Source organism: Phyllostomus discolor, chromosome 3, assembly GCF_004126475.2.
Source record: "Phyllostomus discolor isolate MPI-MPIP mPhyDis1 chromosome 3, mPhyDis1.pri.v3, whole genome shotgun sequence".
In the NCBI taxonomy this organism is placed as follows: domain Eukaryota; kingdom Metazoa; phylum Chordata; class Mammalia; order Chiroptera; family Phyllostomidae; genus Phyllostomus; species Phyllostomus discolor.
Window position 1 is genome coordinate 27,532,059 of NC_040905.2, and position 26,368 is coordinate 27,558,426.

At 49.4% G+C, this 26,368-nt stretch overlaps 1 protein-coding gene and 1 long non-coding RNA gene across 3 annotated transcripts in view; both read right to left on the bottom strand.

The window, feature by feature from the left end:
• Window positions 1-26,368, bottom strand: part of ANKRD33B (ankyrin repeat domain 33B) — a 58,381-nt gene that overhangs the window by 2,337 nt on the left and 29,676 nt on the right. The window contains exons 2-3 of one of the 2 annotated variants that reach the window (XM_028517781.2): window positions 21,017-21,146; window positions 8,080-8,220 (exon numbers count right to left, since the gene is read on the bottom strand). In XM_028517781.2, the coding sequence (XP_028373582.1) occupies window positions 8,080-8,220; window positions 21,017-21,146 (271 nt within the window). The remainder of the gene's footprint in view (window positions 1-8,079; window positions 8,221-21,016; window positions 21,147-26,368) is intronic. The other variant, XM_036020265.1, reaches the window with a different exon arrangement.
• Window positions 4,281-8,073, bottom strand: LOC118499427. The gene is made up of 2 exons (XR_004901905.1): window positions 6,684-8,073; window positions 4,281-5,848 (listed from the first exon to the last, which is right to left on the bottom strand). It is a non-coding gene; the product is annotated as an uncharacterized LOC118499427 (long non-coding RNA).

Consider the following 26,368-nt stretch of genomic DNA (forward strand, 5'->3'; position numbering starts at 1 on the left):
CACAGACAACATCCCGGCTGGCAGGGGGTGTGCACTTCGCAAAGGGCTGTTACAGAATGGATGGTAGTCGCAGTGGGCGGGGGGCCTGCCTGAGGCCTCGGAGCTGGTCAGGGAGCAGGTTCCCGACCCTCAGCCCCGTGCTCTTCCCCCCTCCCCACACACGGGGCGGGCCCCTGCTTCGGGGACGGTTTTCTGAGTCGGCCAGGCCAGGCTCCAGTTCAGGGATTTAGTCAAACACAAATCTAGGCGTGCTGTGATGGCACTGGGTGGATGTGGTTCACGTCCACGCGCAGCTGACTTGAAGTCAGGGAGACTACCTGAAATAAGGTGGGCGGGCCTCGTCCAATCCGCTGAAGGTCTTAAAAACAAAAGATGAGTTTTCTGGGGAAGAGGGACTTTGGCTTCAGGACTTCAGCATCAGCTCCTACACAGGTGTCTAGCCCACTGACCTGCCTATGGATGTCCAGCTTGTCAGCGTCCCAAACCACATAAGCCAATTCCTTGAAACAAATCTCTTAATAAAATAAACCTCTTAAAATATACCACCCACTGGTTCCATTTTCCTGGAGAATGGTGACTCCTACATCTTCACAGCCTCACTTACACTAGGCACGTCCTTCATAAATCTCCCCCACACCACTCACGGCCCCCTCCTAATATTTTATAAATTTCAGCTTGGTAGTAAAACAAGAATTAATAAGGAATTGCTGTTCAATTCATCTTGGTCCAATCTCAGCCCCATATACAGTTAAAAACCATCCAGGGTTTCAAGCCCCATTAGTCACGTTTCCACTGGCAGCAACGTGGAGAAGTGGGGCAATCATCCAGTCTGCATGCTCCCCAGGGCTGGGCCGGGAGGAGGCTGCTGCCCCACACAGACCCAGGTGTCTGACCTGTGGGGACTGGTCAGTAGGCGCTGAACTGAGAACAGCAGGGGACCCCGCCCCCCCACCCCCTCGTGGCCCTGCGCGCCAGGCAGATCCAGCTCACCTGATTTCACCTGGCGACGCCTTAATTCTGTGACACATTAAGGAATAGCCGTATTAGAAGAGTGGTAATTATTTAGAACTGGAAGTCAGGATGGAACTCATTAGCTAGAGTACAATTTATAAACGGATTGAAATGAAAGGGGGCAGTAAAAATGTCATCGCAAAAAATAGATGACACATTAAACCTTAATTAATTGCATGTCACTTAAAAAAAGGAACAAACTGCAAAATTAAAATCTTAATGAACACTGCCTGAAAGAGACATTTTTCAAATGCTAATGGGAAACGGAAGGAGCAGCTGTCCAGAGCGGGGCACACCTCTTCCTGCTCCTCCCGTCCCTTTTCAAGATGATCTTGGAAAACACAAACACTCTGAAGAACAAAGGCCATTCTAACTGTAACACAGCCCAAGAATCTTATTCATGTTGCAAGTCAGGGGTTCCCTTCCTTAAGAAATTACTGGGAAGGGTCATATGAATGGCCTGATGGTAGTGATTAAGTCACGAGAGACACGTACCGACGATTAACACTGTCCATACAGGGTGGGGCAAAAGCAGGTCTACAGTTGTGAGTGTGCGAAACACAGTTTATTCTTGTGTTATTATTTTTCCATACAAACAAATGTAAACCTACTTTCACCCCACCCCGCAGAGCTTTGAGAGACTATGGAAAACTTCCAAAACACAACTGTATCCATCTTCTCCCGGTGAGACTATCGGCCTCCTCCCCTCCTACCCAACGCTGCCTCACGCAGGGCGCCAGCCGTGCAGACGAGAGCTGGGCTCCTGCCAGTGGGTCCATTTGCTGCCATGCTGAGTGCGGCGAGTCGTCTACACAAAATCCTCTATTTTGTTCAAGGGAGCTATGTACTCAGTTCTAGGCAACACACCATGAATGGTCTAGCGCAGGGTTTCGCAGCCTCAGCACTGTGGATGGACATTTTCGGCCACATGGTTTGGTTGTGCGGGTGGTCCTGTGCACTGCAGAGCCTCTAACAGCATCCCTGGTCTCCACCCACTAGAGGCCAGCAGCATTCCACCAGCTGTAAAAACCAAAAATGTCCCAGGCCTTGCCAAATGCAGTTCTGTTCCCCATTGGAGCCTCCAAAAGAAGGCTGTTGCATCCTGCTGAGAGGGACAGATACGGTGGGGGCTGCTGCTTCCCGTCTGAAGCATGAATCTGCAGCCTGGAGCTTTGGGGACCGTCTTGCAAGCATCATGTGACCAGTAACCGAGCTGAGGTAGGGTGGGGCACGAAGTGGACAAAAGGAAGGAACCTGGGTCTGTGATGTCCTCATGGCCCAGGACAAGCTCTGCATGGTGACTGCCTACCTCAAAATTTCTAGCGAGGTCTGAAAAACACAGGCCTGTCTTCCTTAAACCACCATCAAGTCAGACTGCTGCTCCTCACAGCAGAAAGCACCTGAACAGGTCCTAAAGCAAAACAAGCTACCTGCCCTCACTCATTCTCAGGCTGCTTTTCCCAGGGAATCTTGGCCAGGTCCGTGGAAACAGCTAGAGAGAAGCAGAGCCTGAGATGCATCACTCCTCTCCCTGCTTCTCCACCAGCACCCATCCCCACCTCACCTGTCCTTCGAAGCCTGGTTATGTCTCCCTCCCACCCAGAAGCCTTTCCGGTCACATGGAACCACTGTGGACCAGTCCCTGAAAGCCTCCTCCTGTGCCACCTCTGGCCTGTATCTTGGGCACTTAGGATACATTCAGTATGACAAGTCAGGACACAGGGTCACAGGGTTACCCTAGATGGGCATCAAGCCATCTACACTCCAGCCCACTGCACAGAGGGGAATGCCACAGGTTTCCCGCGCCCGGGAGCCCCCAGCCCCAAAGGACCCGAGTTGGAGGATAAATGCCCCAGCTGCCCTGGAGCACCCCACAAGCCACTCCTGAGATGTCTTGTACTAGTCTTTTCGAGGTTCCAGGAAGAGCCGACTGCCGGTTGCCCACGGGGGTCACCAGCTCATCAGCACAACTTACTAGCTCTCCTGTCATCCTGCCCTCACTTCCCTATCCTTCACACCACCTCCCAAGGTCACCTTCCAGAAGAACTGCTTGCCCTCAAGCCCTTGCCTCGGGGTGTGCTTTCGTGGGGACCCAAGCTAAGACACTGCCCTACGTGATACACAATGCCTAGTTTTTAGCCTTCTTTCTGCTTAACAACTTGAAACTATTCCAGCTGGGCAAATTTTTCGTTCATAGGAAATTCATGTTTTCCTTATAAACAGAAAGCAACCTTTGAGTGGTGGCATACCCTTTGCCTTTCCAGGAGCACAGTCCGGGCTAGCCCAGGACAGAATGGCCGCACGGTCAATACCATGCGTGCTCCCCGTTCCTCAGGAACCGAGCCTCCCACACCTGCTGTTTTTCTCCGTGGAACCACAAATGACTTCGCAGTTTTTTGTTTGCTTGGGTTTGCTTCCCAGGTGCTGCAGCAATTTACACCACCCCCCCGGGTGGAAAGCCGGCTGTCTTAAGCAAGTCTGGAACCTCCCAGCCTCCACCGAGTTCTGTCTGTCTTCAGAGACGACCGCGTCCTCCACGCAGCTTCCCAGAGCCACTTACTTAAATAGACCTGTCACTGTGGGGCATTAATATTCATTCCATTGCATTAACAAGGTTCCACAGCCTTCCCTGTGATTCTCATCAGCAGAGCCGACAGTGTTCCTTGGGAAGCCAAAAGCCAAAGAGCCAATAAATCAGCTTTTCAGAACCGGTTATATTTTTAGTAAAATCCAAAGTCCTGATAATTCTAACATTATTTTGTTCTGCCTGACAAGGTAAGATAAGAGCTGTTATGTGCCTGTAGGTTCTCAGCTATTGGAAAAGGCGAACAGTTTAGGGGAGCATCCCGTTCAATGACTCATCACTTCTAGAAGGAAGTGGTTCTTATTGAATAGAATGAAATTGCAACCCAGAAATTCAAACTGAGGGGCAGAAACACACTCAGTTACAGAAGAATTCTGCACTAGACAAAATGAACAGGAGATACACACCTGTATCCCAACCATTAATATGTAGCAATGCTAATGAATGCCTTTTGCTTTGGAAGTAACCACAAGATGACCATCCTGTGCTGGTCCCCAGGGTGCCTTCTGCAGCTGTACAGAAATGCCAATCCAAACGAAATACTCAGGCATTCATACCTTTAAAAGCTTTAATTTTTCTTAATATGGATAAGACAAAAATACTTGTGCAAATTTTTAAAATATCTTCACACGTATCTTAGTGCTGTCCACCAAACCCTGGGAAGACATTCAAGCACATTTTTCCCCCTTTTAAAACACACATACATGTCTGCTATAAAAAGAAAATGAAACTTGCTTTCCTGGGAGAAAGAGCCATACGCTAGCATAGTAGTAACAGTAGAAAATGGAAATATTCTAGAAGTTAGACTCTACAACCAAAGCCTTGGAGGGCCGGGCATAAAACTCCCTGAAAAAAAAATGTCAGGTTTTTATTCAAAGAAGGAATATAGGGCGAGTTGAAAAGAAGAAAGTATACAAGAGGGAAAAAATTTTCTTTCCATGTTTTCCCTCTTTTCACATGTACACTAGTGTCGTCAGTGGTTCTCATTAGGGAGCAACTATACCCCCCAGGGGATGTCTGACAAAGTCTGGAGACAACTTTGGTTGTCGAACCTGGAAGATGCTGCAGTCATCTGCCGTCAGAGGCCAGGGATGCTGCTGCGCACCCGTCTAGTCCCAGGACAGCCCAGACCAGAAAGAATTACATGGCCCCAAAAGTCCACAGTGCCAAGGCTGAGAAAGCCTGAGTTAATGCTTATTGCCCTCAATAAGAAGGCTTACGCATCTCAGCACAAGGATATTTTTCCAAGGGAAAAATAGACCATATTTCTTCATTTCTTAAACAGATAATTATTGAACACATAAGTTCCCCCAAACAATAACAACAGCAATAATAACCGAAGCTGACTGATGTCTTCCTTCATTCCAAGCACGAGTCCAAGGGCTTTCCACACGTGGACCCATTCAGTCCCCATCACGTCTCCCTGCAGGAGCCCCTGTCACTGGCCCCATTTTATAGAAGGGGAAACTGAGGCTCAGAACACACAGTTCAGGGATGAACACAGTCAAGGCCTATACTCAGGCGGGGTCTAGACTTGGATGGGGCCAGGCTCACAGAGGAGGAAACAGGAAAAGGAGAGTATGTAACACCTAATGCCCAGTTTGTTATCCAAATAGCTGTGTAGGGGAAAAAAAAAAAAAAAAAAAAAAACCACTTAGCAAGGAACACACTGCCTGTAAGCAGGCCCACCTCTCAAGAAACCAAAAAGGTATTCCTGGAATCCTGTGAATGCGTAGCCAGTGTCTGCAACCTCCACCAGACCCGGAGGAAAGTAGGAAAGCAGCCGAACCCGGGCATTTGCCAGAGTAACTGGAAGGCAACCAACCTACAGACAAAAGGGTTTCTGATTAAAATTATTCATAGGGGAAAATGCACAGATGTGACTGACACCATGCATTTTTGGTTCAAAGAGTAAATTACTAAAGATCTACACTCAGCTGTAACTAGATCCAGAGTAAAAGCAGACGAAGCTTCCTCCCAACACAGAAGCATCACGACCACCATTTAATCAGGACTAGCTAGCACTCTCCCCAACACAGGACCCGCAGGGCGTAAACTGTTGAAACTGACATCTTACTTTTGAAACTGTCAGTGAGTCCAAAGCACAGTCTGTGGAATTAATGTTAAGTATGATCTTTTTTATTTCCAAGAAAGTTTCCATCTCCGAAGCCTCTGTCTTCATTTACTGAACTTATTTTCCTTACAACATCCCCTGAAACACTCAGGTTAAAGCAGGAGGAAAAGGAAATAAAACTAAAGTGTTGGAAACCGCCCTGCCTGGTTTCAGAAGCTGTAACCCCCCTCGAGGCTAAGGCTGAGAGAGTGACCTTGGACCATAAGCCACCAAGGAGACAAAGCTTATCTCCCTGGCAGGAGCTCCACTTCTGCTCCTTTTTCTTCACCCTGCCTGGCCCCCAATCCTTGGTTGGCTAGCCAATGACAGGTAAGATTCCACAAGGGGGGGAACGACCCAAGACAGGCACAATCACGTGGGAGGCCCCCAAGGAAGGACTTTGGGGGCTACAGCAAAAGGGGGTGATGGACCCTCGCCCCTTAGCTGTGACAAAGCCTGAGTCCTCATTCTGTCTGCAAGAAATCTCCTAATCTCTTGGCTGCCTTACTTCCCTTGCTCCACCTAAGCCTGAAACAATGACAGAGGGTGGTACAGCCCTGTGCTGGAAAGGGCGGGTTCCCTGGGTGATCAGGCCTAAGAAAGAATATGTAAAATCCTGTGAAACCTGCTTTGTTTAGAATGCTCTCAATGAAATGATAAGGGTCCAGGCAAGAAGTGAGTTTGTTCCTCAAAGTTTTACAGCTTTTTAGCTCTGCGACCCTGACTTAAAATAGGCCCTCAGAGTTCTTTGTTATCTATTGTTTGATCCTTACTGACTGACAATGATTAATGAAATTACCTGTATTCCTGTGCAAATGAACCTAATAAAAGCCCACTGAGGAACAGGCTCCTGGCCCTTCTCCTCTGAGAGATCCGCCACCTTTCCTCCCCAAGCAGATCATGTCTTGGTAGACTTATTCTCATCCATGGCAGCCAGGGGGTGCGGGGGAGTGCCTGAGGGTGGAGCCCCCCCACACTAAAGCAAGCTGTGAATCGTATAACCCATCTCATCACAAGGAAGCAACAGGCAGGTGAGGCCTGTAGGACACTGTATGGCGGCTAGCATGGGGACAGCCAAGTCCTGGGCAAGGAGATGAGACTGGGAAACTGTCACGGATCCCAGGAGACTAGGGACACAACAACCACATGTGGGAGCCTGGATGGGGCCCTGAAACAGTTCATGGAAGAACTGGTAAAATCTGATAAAGTCCGGAATTTACTGCATGAGAATGCACCCATGCCAGTAAGATGGTAACAGCAGAGACGAGGGAGGGCTGTGTGGGAGCTCTCTGTCCTGTCTTCGTCACTTTACCATACATCTGAGATGGTTCCAAAATAAACGCTGTCTCAACAGTGCTGCCAGCCTAGGGAGATGGCTGGGAGAACTTCGTCACTGTCCTCAGGACACTACGATGAGAGGGAGGGAAAATGCCACCTGTCCAGGAACTCATGGCACCATGCGGGATTGGCAGAACCCAGGGCCAAGAACAAAACAAAGTAAGGTAAAATAATGAAATTAAATAATGTCAACAGCAGCATCTCACACTGGCTGAGATGTGAGAGGCTCACCCTGTGCTGGACCCTGGGTGTGTACTTGACATGCATTTTCTCATTTAATTCTCAAAATAACCCAATGAGGTTGTGCTAACGATGATTGCAACTCCATTTTAGAGCCAGGGAAAGAGCTAGAGATTAGTCACGTGGAATTTAGCACAGCAGTTCATTAAATTTGCATAGCTCCTGAGAATTTACCAAGTATTGTCCTATTTCATACTCGGGAGGGTAAGAAAGAAGTCAGCGCTCCCGTTTCAAAGACGGAGATAGGGAGGCTCAGAGACGGAAGGGCTTCCTCCAAGATGATGATGTCATAAAGGGCAAGGGGTTGATCCAAAGCTACAGACTGAGATCTTTCCACTCTGTGACACATCGTAGAAAAGGAAGCTGCCACACACATCACCACATGACTCCAACCACCAGCAGGCGGGGACCTAGGATGACAACTGAGCTGACGCTACCATCCCTGCTCCCAGCGTCAACAGGACAGACGAGCAGCTCAGAGCCAAGGCCAGAACACACGTTTCAGAAGAAGAACATGGGCAGGACTAGGCTAAGGGGCGAGGGAAGAGCTCATCGGGGAGCAAGGAGGGGCAACCAGTGCCATGACCTTTGACTCCACCCTGGTTGGCTGCCTGTGCTCTGTTTGTTCCACCTCCAATGAGGACAGCCATATACTTCAAAGAAACTGTTCTTTGTTGCAACCTCTAGTCTCAGTTTCCATAGGACTGACTCATCCCTTCAACACCCACTCCTCAAGGAAGCAAAGTCCACATTTCCCAGGTCCCCAGGACTGCGCAGGACGGGGCAGACATACCTGCTAGCATCAGGGCTCGGATGCACTCCGTTCGGCCCTGCATGGCAGCTTTCATCAGGGCCGTGAACCCAAACACGTTCCTCCTTTCAAGGTCAAGACCAGGGAAGTAGTTCAGCAAGTAGTTGGTGATGATGGCGTGCCCTGCAAAGAGATTTGCACATGTGAATAGACCGCACTTCATGGAGCACTCCTTCCAGCGAGGTCTTCCTAGAGGGAGAGAAACGTGGCAGCACCGTCCTCCCGGGCCAGCCCACCTGCAGGGCATGAGTTTGCCTCTGAGACCACAGGAAAGAATCCTCACGGAGTCCAGGAAACAGGACGACACTGGATGCCACCCTGGCCACAGCGGTGCTGTCTCTGTGGGTTCATCCTTGTTCCCTTTGCCCGCCCACCTGGGGGCTCAGCTGTCCTGTCACACTGTTAAGGAGGGGACGTGAGCAGCCAGGGTGCTGCGGGGTGGCATGTGGAAGTGCTGCGCCAGCCTCAGCAGACACTGCTGGTCAGGGGAAGGTCCTGGATGTGTCAGCTTCCAGATGCCAGGCCGGAAACGAGCCTCTGGGCCACTTCCCAGGGCTCCCCGGCTCCAGGCAGGAGAAAGTCATCATCGCAGCAAGGGGATATGCCAGTGCACACTGCCACCCTCTGTCACTGCTCCGAAGTGTCTGCCTCTATCTCTTGTGCACATGCATGCATGCAAGCGCACACAGGAACATACATGCACACACATACACACATGGTAACATAGACCATGTTGCTACCAAGATCCTCAGCCAGAAACCCCAGCAGGCAAGAATACTCATCTGAGAATATAGATTTCTCCCCTTTATCATCTTGCTCTTCCAAAAGAGACCTGGTTTTCTGCTGTTCTTACCCTCCTTAGTTGGGGTAAAAAAGGAGAGCATGATCTGAAAAGCAGTATTCCCAGAGTCTTCCAGGCCCCGCCCCCTCCCCTCCCAGAAAACTAAAATATAGTGGGAGCATCCCTCAAACAGTGCTACCTGTGCCACAAAGATAGGCTTTGGGTCAAATGTCCATTCAGCCTAAGTTCCACCAGCCATATATCTGACATCAGCGCGTGAAACGACACACTGCCCTCCCCCACTTCACTGCCCTGGAGCAGAGCACTGGTCTTGGCACTAGTGATGCTCAGAGCCAGATTATCCTCAGTGGCAGGGCTGTCCCTGCACAGTAGGCCCCTTGTCTCCACCTGCTAGATGCTGGCAGCAACCACACCCTCCTCCCCCGCAGGGCGTGACAACCAGAAATGTTTCCAGACATTGCCAAATGCCACCTGTGGAAGCAAACTCGCCCCATTGAGAATCACTGCCCTAGAGGCTCAGCCTGCATGGTTTCAGGACCAACCACATCAAGGTGGAAGACAACTTCCTCTGCTCCTCACCCTCACCCTTCACCCTACCCCCACCCCCAGATCCCCCTCCCAGCTGCCATCTGCATCCTGGCCCTGCTGGTGATGACTAACATACTCTGAGGAGTAAAAGCAGATGACTGCGGAAGCCCTCTCCTGGGCCCGGGTGGCCTCGCTGGTGCCCAGTCTGCATCCGTACGCACTGAGGATCCAGCTCCCTGAAATGCTCCCGCTCACCCCCACCACATGCGCATGCCTTTGGAACTGCCACAGTCAGATTGCAGGTGTGCAGCTTCATGGGCATTTCACAGCGCACTCTCCATCCTTAACTGGGCAGCACTCCTGCCCCCCAGGGAAGCCGGGACCCAGGAAGCTCCCCCCGAGCTGATTTCAGAAAGGGCACTGGGTGAGATTTAGGATGTGGCAGGAGGGAAGGCCTCCTCCCAGGGATGGGCAGCCTGGGGATGCAGATGCTTCCCTCATGGCTCACCCAATTGCCCTGCAGGTGAGAAGGCCACAGCCAGTGCCACCCAACATTATCTCGGCCACAGCGGCACACAGGGGCTGAGATACAGTAAAGACATCTGGGGATTTGACTCTTTACAAAAGGGACATATCAGTGAGGAAAGAATCAACTTTTCAATAAACTGTACTGGAGCAACTAGAAATCTATATGGAAAAAAAATAAATACTAAATCTCTATCTCACACCAAACAAAATAATCAGCTCCAGGAGAACTATAGCTGTAAAAGTAGGTATGAGAACCACCACCACCCCACCCCCACCTCGGACAGAGGCTGGGACCCAGTTTCCTTCCTCGAGGGCTGATGCCCAAACAGCATCAAATCCTCACCAACTTCCAAGTTAAAAACAAACAAGCAACAAAAATTAGAGTACAGACTCTTCTGGAAGCATTGTTGTCTGCTTATCATTGAATCAGCCGATGTTCTGAACTCACTGCAAAAATTAAAAGATGAAACATACAGCTTTTCTGGGAGGGGAACACTGAGACAACTGCACTGTGGGTTAGCAAGCCAGAAACAGATGCATGCGACCCCCCCCGCCCAGCTCTGTGACTCACAGGTTCCCACCAGCATCTGACGCTTTGACTCATTTCAGCCACTGGCCCTCCACTGTCAGTTACAGGGGAGTCAGGTGCCCAAACCAGCTGAATTGCTGTAAACTGGGACTGGGGGTCCTTGGGTCTCAGTTAGGTTTGTCATCCGGTTACACGTTCTGTGGCACCTGTCAGTTAGATTTAGCTAGGGTCCCAGTGAAACGAACTGCAATTCGTTTAGAGCCATTTCTTTGAAGACACGAAAGAGTGTATCTGTCACAATTTTCAGCACCATGTCCTTTGCACTGATATATTCTAAACACTTTGAACAAGCGAGCAGAGGAAAAATTGAAAATCCACAAGGCAAATAGCCCATTATACAGGTCTGTTCTGCATTTTAGGGTGCACTCAGAAAAACCAGCACATGGCAAACTCATGCTGACCACAGGTGTGAACTTGCAACCACCCAAGAAATCCCCTCTGTCTTTCCCAGAGCAATACCTCTTATCACACAGACGACATCATTAGAAGAAACCAGGGTGGACCTGAGGCTTCCAAGAATGTGTCGACATTAACCTTTTTTCTTAAAAATCACGACAATTAACCAAAGGGAGCTTTCCTTTTCTTTTGTAAGAAAGAAAAATAGACAGACAGAACACAGCTTTCCTTGCATTTCAAACCCAACCACGCACCAGAGTGACACCTAGTCTGAGGCTAGTCCAACTTAGTCCTTACAGAACAGGATTTCCTGAAGTCCGCAGAGGAAGCCCTTTTAAAAGGTGGGCCTCACCTACAGACCCCAAGAACACCTTGCCCCCATGACCCTCGCCCTGCCTGAGAGAAAGGCACAAGTGACCCAAGAAATAAGTCCATGTGAAATAGCTCCAGTGGGTGAGTGAACAACAGTGTAGGCAGAGGGAGTTAGATGAGAACACCCAAGTTCAAGTCCCTAGTCTGCCACATAAAATCTGGGTGGCCCTGGGAAGGGGAGTCAACCTCACCGAGTCCCTGTTTCTGCATCTGGAAAATGGCAGATAACGTCAACCTCACAACTGTGAAAATTACAGGGGTAATGTGCTGTACAAAAAGTGCTTGATGTAACAGACAAATTTATGGGCGGAAAAATTCCCAGTAATGGATGCAGGGATTCCACACTCGAGGAGCTGGAACGCAACAACGCACCCCTTAGCTTGCAGACCCCCTCCAGAGAGCAGAATGCAAGACGGAGGGAGGGGAGAGAACTTCACAACAGAGAAACCTGACAGACACAACCTCAACCAGGTGATCAAGGTCAACACCAACCGTGACAAGTCACACCGATAACAGGTATTGACAAGCCATCTTTGACTGAACTTCAGTCAGGCTCCTGAACATTTTCCCAGGCCCATCTGTGCGTCTCCTTGTAATATCTATTGATGGTTTTAGCAAAACCCCCACTTCTGATACCCGATTGAACTCCTCTGCCCCTGCCGTCCCCGGGTGATGACTGGTCACCATGGCCTGTCTTAAGCAACAGCCCCTGTCCGGTTGGTTTAGCTCGAATCCCTCACACCCCTGATGCTTCCTCGAAATTTTTTTCCCCACTGACTTTCACCCTGCTCCTTGGCTATAAGCCCCCACTTTGCTTTGTTGTACTTGAATTTGAACCCAATCTCTCTTTTCCCACTGCAAAGTCCCAGTGCAGTGGCCCCTACACCTATCAGGATGACCCTGAATAGGGTCTGCCTTACCATCTGTAATAAGAGGCATTTAATATTTTATTCTTTAGCAGTATCCTCGATATGATGTGGTGAGAATGGCACTTTCCTCTGTGGTCCTTCTCCCCAAAATCCATAGCTCCAGTCTCATCGTGAGAAAAACACCAGACAAATCTCGATGGAGAGACATTCTACTAACTACCTGACAAGAACTCCCCAAACTGACCAAGTCATAAAGTCTGTGAAACTTCAGAGCCAAGAGAAACCTCGGGGGAGTGACAATTAAGTGTAGTATGTAATCCTACATGGGATCCCGAAACAAACAAACAAACAAATAAACAAAAACATTAGGAAAACATGGAGGAAGTTAGAATAAAGAACGAATTTGAGTCAATAATAAAAATGCATCAATATTGATTCATTAATTGTGTCAAATATACCATACTAATTAATGTCAGATCCTAATAGCTGGGGAAACCAGGTGTGGGGTATACAAGAATTCTCTGTACAATCTTGGTTGTTTTTCTGTAAGTCTAAGCTATTCTAAAACCAAAGCTTATTTTACAGAAGGGAGATCCTAGCATAAGGCTACTTGACAAGAGTACAAGGTAGGGGCGATGACTCTTGGCTGGCTACCGAATGTCACTCCCCTCCATGCTTCCCCCAAGCCTTACTGATAATGGGCGGAGCTCACCGGGAGGCTGTGATGGGCATGCAATGGACTAACGATAGTGGCTGGGTCCCTGGGAGGTCAGGAGGATGGGCAGAAGTGGTTGACTCAGAACACTACTCTAGTAGAGAATAGAAAGACTAACAGAAAGAGAAAAGCCCCAGATGATGCCTGGTCTACCAAAGCCCTGGTCCCTGGCTCCACTTTGGGTGGCCAATGGCGTCTTTGCTGAGAGTGTTTGGGGTAGAAGCCCATGGTACCCAAGCTTGACCAGATTCTCAAACAGGCTCAACACCACCACTGGGTTTTCCCTTGACTCTCCCCCAATCCCATGTGGGAAATTTTAAACTTCCCCACTCATAAGTCACTGACCTCAGAGCAAACCCCTTTCCCAGGGGATGATACACCTTTTACTTCAAAGAGGGAACAGAAACCGTAAGAAGGGAACTCCCTCAATTTCCCCCCATCACACCGCCAACATCCCACGTCCACAAGCAGTCTCTCCTTCCCTCCTGTTGAAAAAGGAGGGCGATGCTTCCCCTAAAGATGCCAGTGTCCCCTCCCCTACGGGCCTTGTGCTACCAATTACCTCCTCTTCCTCTTCAACCTCTCCTCCCTTGCACATCCATCAGATTGCACTCATGGCCCAAATTCTTCACCTTGCTCTTTTCCATGTGAATTCAAGATTTCTCTGTCAAGAACTGTGACACAAGCAGAATCTTGAAGCACACTTACTTGTCCGGACTCCCTGTCTGCTTGTGCCTCAGCCGTCTCTCTAAGAAGAACATGCCGCAGCTAACTCGATGGTGTCCAGAAGAGGACGAGAAATGCTTGGAGCACAGCTGCCTGTCCTTGCGTTCCAGCCCCCACCACCAACCATCTGACTCCTTTTCGGGCCAACTCCCAGAGTCATCTCTCTCAGTCTCACCGCTTACTCTCCCCTACCTCTCCTGAAACGCCTTCCAACAGTCCCCAGGGACTGCCCTGAAGCACAATCTAGTGGTTACTAGTCAGCCCTCATCTTACTTGGCATCTCCACAGCATTTACCACACATGCCTTCCATCCTTTTTAAACTCTCTTTCCGTGGATATCCTGAAAGCTGACCCGTCCAGTTTTCCTCCTATCTCCCTGGCCACTCCTCCTCAATACTCTTCCTGAGCAAACTTGTCCTCTCCTCCCCTGAAACGCCGCTGTTTCTCAGACGCATGACCAAGCCGCTTCTCACCCCATAGACCCTGTCTTGGTGGTCCTGTCCACTCTCACCGATCCAGATTGCTTACCCCTAGCTCAGTCTCTCTCCCTGGGTTTCTTGTCTACACATCTGTCTGCTGGATATTTCATCTCAGGCATCCCACACACTCAACACGTGCTTCTTCCAAACCCTCTCCTTTCTCCCATGGTCCTCACTCAGTGACGGACACCACCAACCACCTAGGTGCCCGAGCCAGAAATCTGGGCTCTGTCTTCAGCCCTCCACCCACACTTTCCCCATCCAAGCCATCGTGAAGTTTTGCCAACCCCACTGTTAAATCTCTCCCAAAACTGTCCTGTTTCTCCACCTCTACCCTTGATCTGGGCCACCACAGCCCACCTGGGGTGCAACCCCTCTCCCAACTGTCCTCCCTGGCCCCACTGCTGCCCCTCCCTCCATTTTCTACGCCACCTGCATGACAACGTAAAGAAGAAACGCTTGACCAATACAACTACCACTTAACACCCTCAATGGTTTCCACTCTTTGGATGACACCTCCACACTTGAACGAGCTAGCTCCTTTTTACCCGGCCCTGCTTCCTGAAGGGTAGCAGGGCATGCCACCCCAAAACATGCCACTTTGGCATAAGGATGGTTTTGACCGGAAGGCAACGGAAAAACAGCAGACACAAGAAAAGCTGCCTGCCCTCCCCCATCTGTCTAAAAGCAGGACAGAAATTTTTTACTTTCCCCAGTTTTCATGAGATACAATTAACATGCAGCCCTGTATAGAAGTGTAGAGTGCACAGCATAGTGATCTGACTTACACGTGATGTGAAATGATCACCACAATAAGTCAGCATCCATCATGTCACCTGGGCACAAAAAGGGGAGGAAAAGGAACACTCGTTTTCAGACGCCATCGGCCTGGACACCACCAGAGCGAGCTCCGTGACAGACCCTGCTAACCAGCCCTCGTCTCCCACTAGTTTCCCTTCCCATGGTTTGCTGCCCTTGGAAACCTCACCCTGCTTTCCTCGGTCCTACAATTTCTCCACAGATTGATTGTTCTTTGGTGAAAATGCCACGTAAGCTGGAGCTCAGCCACCTCCCCGAGAGACTCATTTTTCCCTCGGGATCTACCCTGCATACCTGTCTATGAAGGTCTGGTCCTTTCTTGTCCATCTGTCTTTCATTACAGGGGGCTCAGTCAAGAACTCAGAAGGGTGGAGGAAAAATTTTTTTCTCCCTTAAATCCCTTCTCTACCCTCAGCTCTGGCACCAACACCCTCTTACTCTCCTTTGCAGTCACTCAACTCTCCTTTTAACTCACCTGTGTGCCCTTCTTTCTCTAATCTGGTGGCCTTGCACACGCTAGCCTCTCAGCCGGGAATATTCTTCCTTCCCTTGTACCCAGCTGCCTGACAGCCATGCCTTCTGATGCAAGTTCTTGCCTGGTCTCCCAAGCACACAGTAGGCAACGGAACTGTGATGTCATACGTTCCACATTCCCATGTGGCCACCACAGCCCTCGCGACCCTGCTCATGAACCCAAACCTTCCGATTCACTGCAAGTTCACGGAATATTTAGTAAATAAAAAGGCTGGAGGATCTCTACTTCTCCCTTGGAAAAAGTACACGTATCATAAAGGTTGCTCATTTTCAATCCATAACCCACATTATCTGAGATTAAACGGCCATCAAAATGATTAACTATTGATTAATCAAACATGTTATTGAGTACCAATTATGGGCTACGAATCTTGTTTACTGCTTTATTCAAGAAAAGGAAATAGACAATAAACTTGCATGGCTCTCAAAATGAAAACAATGTTACAGAGTTTGCGCTGTGGGAAGACTTGATCTGTTTGACGCCAGGTACTCGGAGTGTAGTTTTCCAAACCGGGCCAGCAGAGGGAAGTGTTGACTTTGGAAATGTCACATCCCACACAGTTGCAGAGAGAACAGACTGCCCCACCTGGAGGGAGGAGGAAGCAGGAAGGGCCTCGCAGAGAGGCCTCCCTGACTAGTTCTGTGGGGTAGGCAGGTGGGACCTGGGGTGAGCTACCACCCTCCGCTCATTCCTGCCTGGCCAGCAGGCAGGGGCTGGCATAGCAGGGGTCAATCAGAAAGGCTCTGAAAACTGGAGTTTACAGGGAAAGGCAAGGAAATGCTAGGGACTTACCAAGTTCCAGATTCTTCAGTGACAGCATAGAACCCAAGGAAAACATTTCAAAAAACCTTACCAATCACAGTGAAGTCAGGCTGAAATTGTGATCACGGGTGGTGATGATAAACAGGACAGGCAGAATGGAGAAGCAATCAGTCCTGCCTCCTGGCCACATCACATACATGCTGCTCTGAAGGGAAACCCTCCCCAAACCCAGGCAGTCCGAGCCCGCCCCTGGCCACCTCCCGGGAGCCTCGCTGCCACTGCGTCCCCAGCAGCAGGACCTGAATACTGCCAAGCTGGCTGGCTCTTGGCGCATTTCCTCCCAAATTTTTTAAAGAAGTTCCAAAAAATAAAATAAAAAGTTCAAGAAATAACACGATGCACCAACGATTACTTACACCCAACCGGCTCGATCTCACCACCAGTTCAAAAGGAGCCCGGCTGCTCTCTCCCGCACTGCACCCCTGCCACTTGTTGGAGAGAAACAGGAAGGAAACAGAGGGGGTAAACACATCACCCCACCCCTGGGACCTAGTGTCCACTTCTCCGGTTATCTTATTTTGTACTTTATGTCTGTTAGGGGAGGCATGGGAGAAATGGAAATCACTGGCTAAATGAGATTTAGGGATTACTGGAGGGTTTATTGTCATACATGCTCTCCATTGTCAGGCCCTAATACAGCTTTGGCTGTATCTTTATCGTGCGTTAAGTAGCCAAGGAGTTTCAGACTTTGTCGAGAACATGCGACAGGCGGATCACAGCATTTGCATCCTAATTTATTCTTACAAATGCCGAGCCCTGGAGAAAGCCAGGACTGCCAACTGTCAGACAGGCAACACAGTTGCAATAGCAAATAACAGTAACATGTGGTTGGCTTTAAAGTGTTCCTTAACCACACAGGTTCTGCTGGGGCCGGTGCTGACTAGAACCAGTCAGTGGAGGCCATTCCACCCCGCCCCTCGCCAGACACTTGTCTCGGCTCAGGCCGTGTGATGTGACCTGGCCGTGGGAAGAAAATGAAAACTGCTGGAGGCTTCTGGAAATGTTTTCCCATCTCAGAGAACAAAACACGACAAGGATTTGCTCCTCCTTCTCCAGGCCTCTGCTGTGTGGCCATGGGAAGCCATGGTGCCTGGAGCTGCCAGGGCTTTCTTGGGATCATGAGGGAAAAAAGGTCAAGAGCATTTCTGAGAAGGTGGCCCCAGGTCCTGACGTCACGGAGCTGCCCAGTGAAGCAACCCTCCATCTATCACCTTCAGAAAGGTCCTGGCACAAGTGAAGGCACTTTCCTCATTGTTGAGGCTGTTTCACTGGATACTCAGTTCACTGCAGCCAAAATGTCAAACAGATCCCAGGCTCCAGGGAGAATTGGGCAAACAATAAGAAAGTCTGTTTGGGACCAGCAAACAGTGAAAGGTGATCAAGTCCACAGGTGGCAGGAATACCCTTAGGGACTCAGTGGGGGAAGTATGAATTGGTACAGCTTTTTCTAAAGGCCACTTGGCAACGGCCACATAAATGTGCACTTAAAATATGTACCCTATGATGAAGCAATTGGGTCTAAGAAGCTATTGCGCAAAACTTCGCTCTCCTTCTCTGGCCTGCTTTTGCAGGGAGGATGACCTCCAAAACCTGCCTGGTCCCTTAGCCCTAAAGTCTCCAGTGTGGCTCAGCAGGGGACCCAGGTGGAGGGAACAGAGCAGGAAACTTACCCCAAGGTACATACTCTCCACCCACCTCCCACCCAAGGAGCCTGCTCACTCAGATGCCTCAGGTTACAGCTTCTGAGAGGCAGCCCAGCCCTCTTCCAGGGTAACTCACTGCAGGGCCCTGCCCCTTAACTCTGCCCACCGCCAGCCTCCACTAACAGTCCCCTGATCAGCTCCTCATTTTAGCCATCTGAGCTCCGCCTGTTCCTACGCAGGATCCTGTCAGATTCATCCTCCTCCGAAACGCACCCCTAGACCCAAAGGACTTCCCCTTCCCCAGGTGCACTAGACGTGAAGCTGGGGAGGCAGGAGTAGGTGTGTTTTTGTTCATCGTGGTAGACCCAGCACTTAACATGAAACTGCTGAGTAAATATTTGTGTTCTAGAAGGATCTGACATAGAATGGATGAGCCGCCGTTTACTGAACTGTCCCAGAGTTACTGGACACAGGGACACAGCCGTGAACACACAGTCACACTCAGGGATGTGTCCTGTAAGAGCGAGGTGAATGTCATGTGTGCTGGTCATCGTACAAAGACATAGACCTTAAGTAAAAAAAAATTAAAATCACAGTCTCTACAGAACGAACCTCTTGGTATAAACAGCAGTGGAAGCACACCCTGGTGTTTGAAAAGGAGAGGTCTGAAAGGGTGAGCAGCTGGAACTTGGTGGGTTTGGGAGAGGGAGAATTTGGGAGAATGAAAAGGGGTCTTTCTTCAAATAGTATTTCTGCAATGATTTTTTTATACTGTAAGCATGTATCACTAGACTTATTTGGGAATTGAGAAATCATCAAATAAGTAAAACCAGTCACAGAACTGGATTCAGTCGCCTGATTGTCACTCTCTGGTAAAACAGCGCACGAAAGCCAGCCACGGGGCCTCGGGTGCTTTCCTTCTTCTCACTCCGGTTTAGCGATGGCTCCGGGTCCCTCTGACCTCTGACGTGGGTCTGTGACTCCCCAAGCTTTAGTGCCCCACCCCCCGACAGGCTCCCCCAGAGACCATTTAAAGCGAGAACCTCTAAGGAGAGGCCCGCAGACCAGCAGCATCAGGGTCACCCGAGAACTGGATAAAATGCTCCGCACTCCCACGCGCCACCCACCAAGACCACCGGCCTCGCTGCCTGAGCATTTCAGTGGCCTCAGAAAACGGAGCCCATCCTTCGGCTACGCTGCCCCTCCGCAGTCAGCGCCACGCCCCCCCATCCCAAGGGCTGGAAGCCAGGCCAGACCCAGGTGCCCGCCACCGCCCACGTCACCACCACCCAGACCTGCGCTTCCGGTCTCACTGCTCTGGTGCCTTCCGTGCCGCTGAGACCGCCCCGGGCCCACCAGGGTCATCCGGCGCCGGCACCCCACACCACACCACACGCCACTCAAGTACAGGCCCTCACGTCCATCTACACCCTTGATGAGCCAGCCCTGCGTCTTCAGGGGCCACGTCTCATCTGTCCTAGACACAGCAGGCCTGCAGCCACACTAACCTGCGCCAGTCCTGGGACTCACCAGCCTCCCTCCTGGCCCTGTGGCTTTGGCACGCACTGGCTGGGCCAGCCTGCCCTTGCCTTCCCCGCTACCCAGCTCAAGCGCCCACCCCTCTTTCACAACCCCGGTCCTAATCCACCAGGCTAGATGCGGTGTTCTCACCCCCAGGCACCAAGGGCAGCCTCCCTCAGACGGCTATTTAACTGGAGAATTGCTCAAGGGCATGGCTGCCCATGACTCCCACACCACTGTCCCCAGCCCGGTTCCTGGCATCACAGTGGGAGGCAATGACGATGGGCCAATGGTCACTCACTGCCTCACGAAACCATCTACATTTCTGCAGCTCAGGGCACTGCGCACCCAGGCTTTTCAAGCCTGGCGAGCTGCACCTCTGCGGAGGTAAAGCTTCACACCCTGAACCTGAAGAAGGGAAGGTGTGTTAACACAGCCCCACCCCTGTAAGTTGGGGCCTTTCTCCACCATGCGCGTCCCGACGGAAAGGCAGGACGTACACAAGCTGCTTCTTGCTACAGGTAGTGAAATTGCTAGACGCTGGCCTGTCCACCCTCTGGGTTCCCTGCTCCGTCACCCACGCTGGCTGTGACACCGGAGCTGGCGATGCAGGATGGGACAGGCGGGTCTCTCTCAGGGGCAGCTGCAGATGTTCACTGTCCACAGTCAGCATGCAGTGAGGTTTGCCGCGTTCTCTCCAGCGTCTCGGCCCTGACCGCGTCAGACTCCCAGCAACTGCTGACGGTGAGGTGCTCATACCTGTTCTGAGCTCAGCCAGAAACAGCTTCTTGGCAACTGAGAACCTACGCGATGCGATGGATGTCATCTTGGAAGCCAAGAGTTTTGAAAGTGGTCAGTTACCAAACCGGTTAATACCACGGTTACAAATGAAGTGCCACCCTGAAGCGGCAAGCACAGCTGGCCTGTCTCGAAACTGTCTGCACGCAGTTCTGGAAGAAGACAGCCACGGTGCATTCAGCACACTGTCGGCATAAGGACGCTTCTTGAGATGACACCTGGGCGGAAGGACACCAACTCGGGTGCACATTCACCCGGGTATCTCACAAACAGTCCCACCTTGTTACACTGACACACTCCAGCAAGTAGCTCCTGGCAAAATGCAAGGTGACCTTGTAAATAGGCCTACTTTTATACGTTAACTATCACTAACATGATTACGTCTCTTCTGCTAGTGAGCTCACCAGCATCTTTCTGTTCCCATGTTTCCAGCTGGGGTGGGTGCGATGCTCCAGGTGATGTGACGATGAGGCAGGACTTCCAGTGCAGTTTGGGGGTTAGATCTGCCCAGTTCTGAGTTCTGCACTGGTGGGTAACCCTGCACTGTTCCAAATGCACAGAAAATGTGCACACACACTCATCCACGTTTCCTTGTACCTCTTAGCATTAGGACAGGATTTTTGCTCCATTTCCGTCTTTACAGTAATGTCACAAGCTGAGGTTGTGCTCAGCCCCCACCCTCTCCCAACACACACACACACACACACACACACACACACACCACGGCAGCTGCTCTCCACCCTGGGCTCTGGGGTAAAAGGAAAACCCAGGCCTTACCTGCTTGGGCAGCTGTGATCAGGGCCGTATTCCCCTCGTTGTCCTGCCAGTTGACGTCAATGTGGGGACACTCTGCTAAGACCACCACAGTATCCACAAAGCCGTGGTAGCAGGCGATAATAAGGCCCGTCTAGAAATAAAGAGGCAAGTGGGTCAGAGGAGCAGATCCCAAGCATCACCACTGCAGAGCCTGGAGTTCCCCCAGCCCCCCAGGGGTTGGACCAGGAGGACCCCGAGTCCCAGCTCTCAGCTGGCAGTTTAGAGCAAACCAGCAGTCTGTTCATTCTCAAATGTTCATTGAGTGTGGACTACCAGTGCCCAGGAAACACCAGAGGACCAAGGTCCCTGCCTGTGCGGGACGTGTCTGCTCAGGGAAGGAGGTTGGATGCAAACTGTAGACCTAACCTGTGAGTGATAGCGTGTTAGAAAGTGCACTAGGCCAAGGGAGGTGGCTGCATGCAGGGCAGGGGCAGCTTGGTCTTAACAAAGAGTGCTGGGGTAGGCCCACCGGGAGGCACTGAAAAGATGAGGAGTGAAGAAACAAGCCCAGGGGACATGGAGGGAAAGGTCCAGGCAGAGGACGTGCCCAGCCCTCCCACAGACCCAGCCAGGAGGCCTGTAGAGCAAATCGAGCAAGGAGGAAGTCAAGGGAGCAATAGGTCCTGGGAGGCCACAAGGGGTTGGAGCGGGGGCATTTGTGCAGTGTGATAGGAGCATTCCGAGCAGTCAGGGCCAACTGTCTGCATGACTTGGGCTGCTGTGTGGAAAACAGACCCCAGGAGACCAGGATGGAAGCAGGTAAACCAGATTGGGGGTACAGGAGACAAGTTGGGGGGTGTAGTATAATAAGAAGTATTTGGTCTTTGTCCCCAAATCTAGACACAGAGCTCCTGGATCCCTTAGTATTCACAGTTTTTATACGCTAATAAGATGACTCATGCCCCCCCCCACCCCCCCCACCCCCCCACCCCCACCCCACCCCCACCCCCCATGCTTCAGGATGGGGGCTGGTCTCTAGAACGCCTACCCTGTGACTGGAGGGTTAGATCTTTCAGCCCCATCCCCCAACCCCCCTCGGGGAGGAAAGAGGGGCTGGAGATTAAGTTCAATCACCAATGGCCAATGATTTAATAGGCCAATGATAGGTGAAAAGCAAATCACGTCCACTTAGAGAAATCTCCATAAAAACCTCTAGTGGAAATTTTAGGCTGCCCACTGAGACTGACATGATGGCTAAAATCGTTACCTTTACCCTACCTTCTGGGGGTCTGTTCTAAAAGTCTGACGTTCCTATGGGTCAGCGATTTCAACCTTTTCTATCTCATGGCACGTATCAACTAGTTCCTAAAATCTGTGGCAAACCAAAAAATAGGGTTTTTTTTGCCATTGTGACAAAAAAAATTGGTGTAGTTTTGATTCATTCACACCAGAAGGCTATGGTTATGTGGGCTGTTGTCATTTTTTTATTTGACAATTTAAGGGAAAAGCGGTCAATGACCCTGACTAGTCAAATGGTCAGTTACTGCATGTTTTAAAAATTCTTGTGGCACACCAGTTTGCTGCAGCACACTAGTTGAAAATCCCTGCCATATTTAAAACTAGTGTTTAGCCATGGTTCCAAGTTTCTGTTTTAACTGGTGCATCTTGGTGCCCCCAACAGAAAGGTGGAAGAAGAGGTACAATCTTTGGCAACCCCCTGACTGTGGTCTCCCCAGAAAAACTGCAGCAAGAGACTTATCACAAAGGCAAATACTGTCCACTCGCCCCATCCAGAGAAACCCACTTGCAGATTGCTCCCTTGCTGAAACCACAAATAGTTTTTCCTTAAATTATAGGTGAAATGCTCATAAAAATAAAATATTATTATTAAAAATATATAAGTAAGCTACCTACAAATGAAAGCCCCTATTAGATGTCAGCTAGAAATCTGGGCTCTCAGAACACAATCCCAGTCCTGACCGGTGCGGCTCAATTGTTTGGGCGTCACTGGTGAAGGGAAAGGTCACGGGTTCAATTCCCGTCAGGGCACATGCCTGGGCCGCAGGTTTGGTCTCGGTCAGGACACATACGAGAGGCAGCTGATCGATGTTTCTCTCTCCCATTGTTAATTCCCTCCCTCTCTTTCTCCTTCCCTTCCCCTCTCTCTAAAAATAAATTAATTCAATCTTAAACACACACACACACACACACACACAAGCCCAATTTGCAAAGTCTATACACCACATAAAAGTAATACCACCAATAAATAAACAAAAAACAAACAAATAATAGTAAGTTGAGGTGATTCTACTTAAAACATGTGTGTGTACCTCAGAAAACAAAAATAAAAACCAAAACCTCACTCCTTGTAGGAAGGATGGTATAGCACCAAGATTCTTACAACATCGTTTAGCCTGTGAACAAATGAAAGGGGTGGGGGAGGAGCAACAGTGGCCATCATCTGAGTGGGTGAACACATCAAGAGGAACAGCCTCTGTGAAGTGAATGGGAACACAGGGTGCATGATGGTTAATTTCATGTGTCCGAGTTTTAAGTGCACCCAGATATTTGGTTAAACGTTATTCTAGATGTTTCTGTGGAAGTACTTTTGAGCTGAGATTAACATTTAAACCAGCAGACATTGCGTAAAGCAGATTGTTCTCCATGATGTGGATGAACCTCATCCAATCAGCTGAAGGCCCGAATAGAACAGAGTGAGAAGGAATTCTGCCTTTGGACTTGGATTATAACTCTTTCCTCGGTGTCCAGCCTGCCAGCCCACCCTGAGGATTTGGGACTTGCCGAGCCTCCCGACTGCATGAATCAATTCCTTAAAGTAAATTTGTGGCTGTGTGTATCTACAGATATCTATAAATATATATAGTTACACACACACATGCACACACACACACACATTGCATCAGTTCTGTTCCTCTAGAGACCCCTGATTAATTAATACAGGGTAGGTGTGGAAGGAACACTCTGGAAGAACTATTTTCATTTTTTACCCTCTATGTTTCTGTACAGGTAGAATTCTTTAAAACAAAGCTTTATTTATAAGGGACTTACATGATGTTATTTCACAATGAAGAATAAGTAAGCAAACATGATGTTTACATTAGTAATGTTCTCATTAGGAAATACACTCGTATAACAACCACATAAACCATTGTGAGGAGGGGAGGAGGGGAGGAGGGGCGTGGGGCAGCAGAAACGGAAGCTGACAAACAGCCAAGGGAAGAAGCAACACAAACACACAGGCAGATGGCACAATAATAAGGTAATTAATCCTGATCATCCAGAAGGAAAAGAATGTTACTCATGTTCAAATGTGAGAAAAAATTCCATCATCTGTAATAATTTTTTCCAAGTTGAGAACCAAGATAATAAACGTCTTCCCCATAACAATACCAAGGACAGGGGTGGGGGCTGTGTGTGTGGCTTTATGGAAGAATTTAGGAAGTCCGGTCTGCCAGAGAGGTATTTCTAAAAGGAGGTCGTGCAGTGCCGTCAGCCTGAGTGCAATTTGTTGAAGTGTGTTCGGTAGGTATAGTGTCAATAATGTTGTTCGTAACTAAGCACCATGATGAGAAAGTAAATTCCAGGACTGGGATTTATTTGATCGACGCTGATCACTCCCACGTGGCCGCACACTGTCGCCAGGGTTTGGGTTCTCCCCAGCGCCAATCCCAGCCTCGGTTTCCCACGCCTCCAAGCCTGCGCATGTGCATGGCCTCTGCCTAGACCACCCTTCCTCCCACCCCACAGCCTTCGCCTATAGTCTGCCTGGCACACGTCAGATCCTCCTGCGAGTCTGGGTTCAAGCCCCTTCTCACCCAGTTTCTGATGCTCTCATTGGGCTGCCTTGCACACACCACTCCTCCCGGGAAGATGAGCACATCTTCTTAACCTTGCTTCCCCAGTGCCTGACATCTACAAGACAGACACTCCATAAGCATTTGTTGAATGAATGAAATGTCCCTGAAATGGTTCAGTGCCACCCACTTCTCACAGTCTCACAGTACTCAACTTACTCTAAACTGAGGAGCCGCCACAAGGTGCTGTGAGCTTTGAGCTTGTTATCTGACTTCCACACTCAGGTTTGGGAATTATCTAAGCTCCCTGGGAAACCTCAAAGAGGAGAGCTGCCTTTCACGTGGTAAGTGTCACTCTAGGCTGGTGCTGCCAGATCTGGAGCTGGAAAATATAGATGTGAAAGCAACAGCCAAAAGAAGAAAATGGAAGTGGGCTCATGAATTCGACCCTGGGGGGTGTGGGAGGGGGTAACAAGGGGACTAAATTGTAATGGAAAAAAATATTTAAAAGGTTACATTTTTAAAAAAATAAATAAAAGGCAATAAAAAAAAGAATTCAACCCTAAGGAATTCATTTCAGGGACATCAAAAGTATGTCAAGAGATCTATATAAAGATCTGTAATTGCAAAAGCCTGAGAACAACCCAAATATACATCAAGATGATGACTGGCTAACCACGTGGTATGGGACCCTATATCGTCCCCAACAGGAATGAGGTTGGAATGCAGGTGTTGATGTGAAAAGACCTTTGTGGGATACTGAGTAAAAATAACAGTAATAACAACCACAGGTTGGAATGTGATATGATATGACCTCTTTTTGTGTGAACTTCTAAAATGTGTGCACGGCTCCTGCAATGGCTGTGTTCAGAAAAGATCTTTTATTTTTCTAAAGGGAGATGAAAAATTTTAACTGGCTACCTTCAAGGCACCTGAGAAAGGATGTTTTAAGGCCTTATTTTATATTTTGGATCCAGCTCAATGTCCTTTCAAGGCACATACATTTTTTCATCATATCAATAAAGTTATTTTGGCAATGAAGTTGCAGGTGATACTTATATTTTTATTCATGTTTTTCTGCTTCAAATAAAGAGATGGCTAATAAACTGTTTTAAATTAAGAAAAAAAACATTACAAAACATAAAATGTATAAAATGTATCAGGAGAATTCTTACAAAGGCAGGGCTCACATAGCGAACTTTGGACAAGGAGTGGATAAATTCAAGGTTGTCATAATTCAGAATGACTTCGCTTTAGACTAAATTGTGCATAAGATGTGAATGTTATTATCACTGCAAATCCCTTGTTAGGGTTTGACATTTTAGACTGTCATTTTAGGAAACTTACTTTGTTCAGCTACAGTCTCTCTGAAAACCCAACGTGTGTGCATGTGTGCACGTGTGTGTGTGTGTGTGTGTGTGTCACAGGTGTGTCAAAATTTCCCAGCACTAGCAGTGCTTTCCACACAGCCAGCCCACGAGGACTCAGTGATAGAAAACCACACCTGTTTAACAAGTGACCTGAAGACAGCAACTGTCAACAATGATGGCATGTTCCT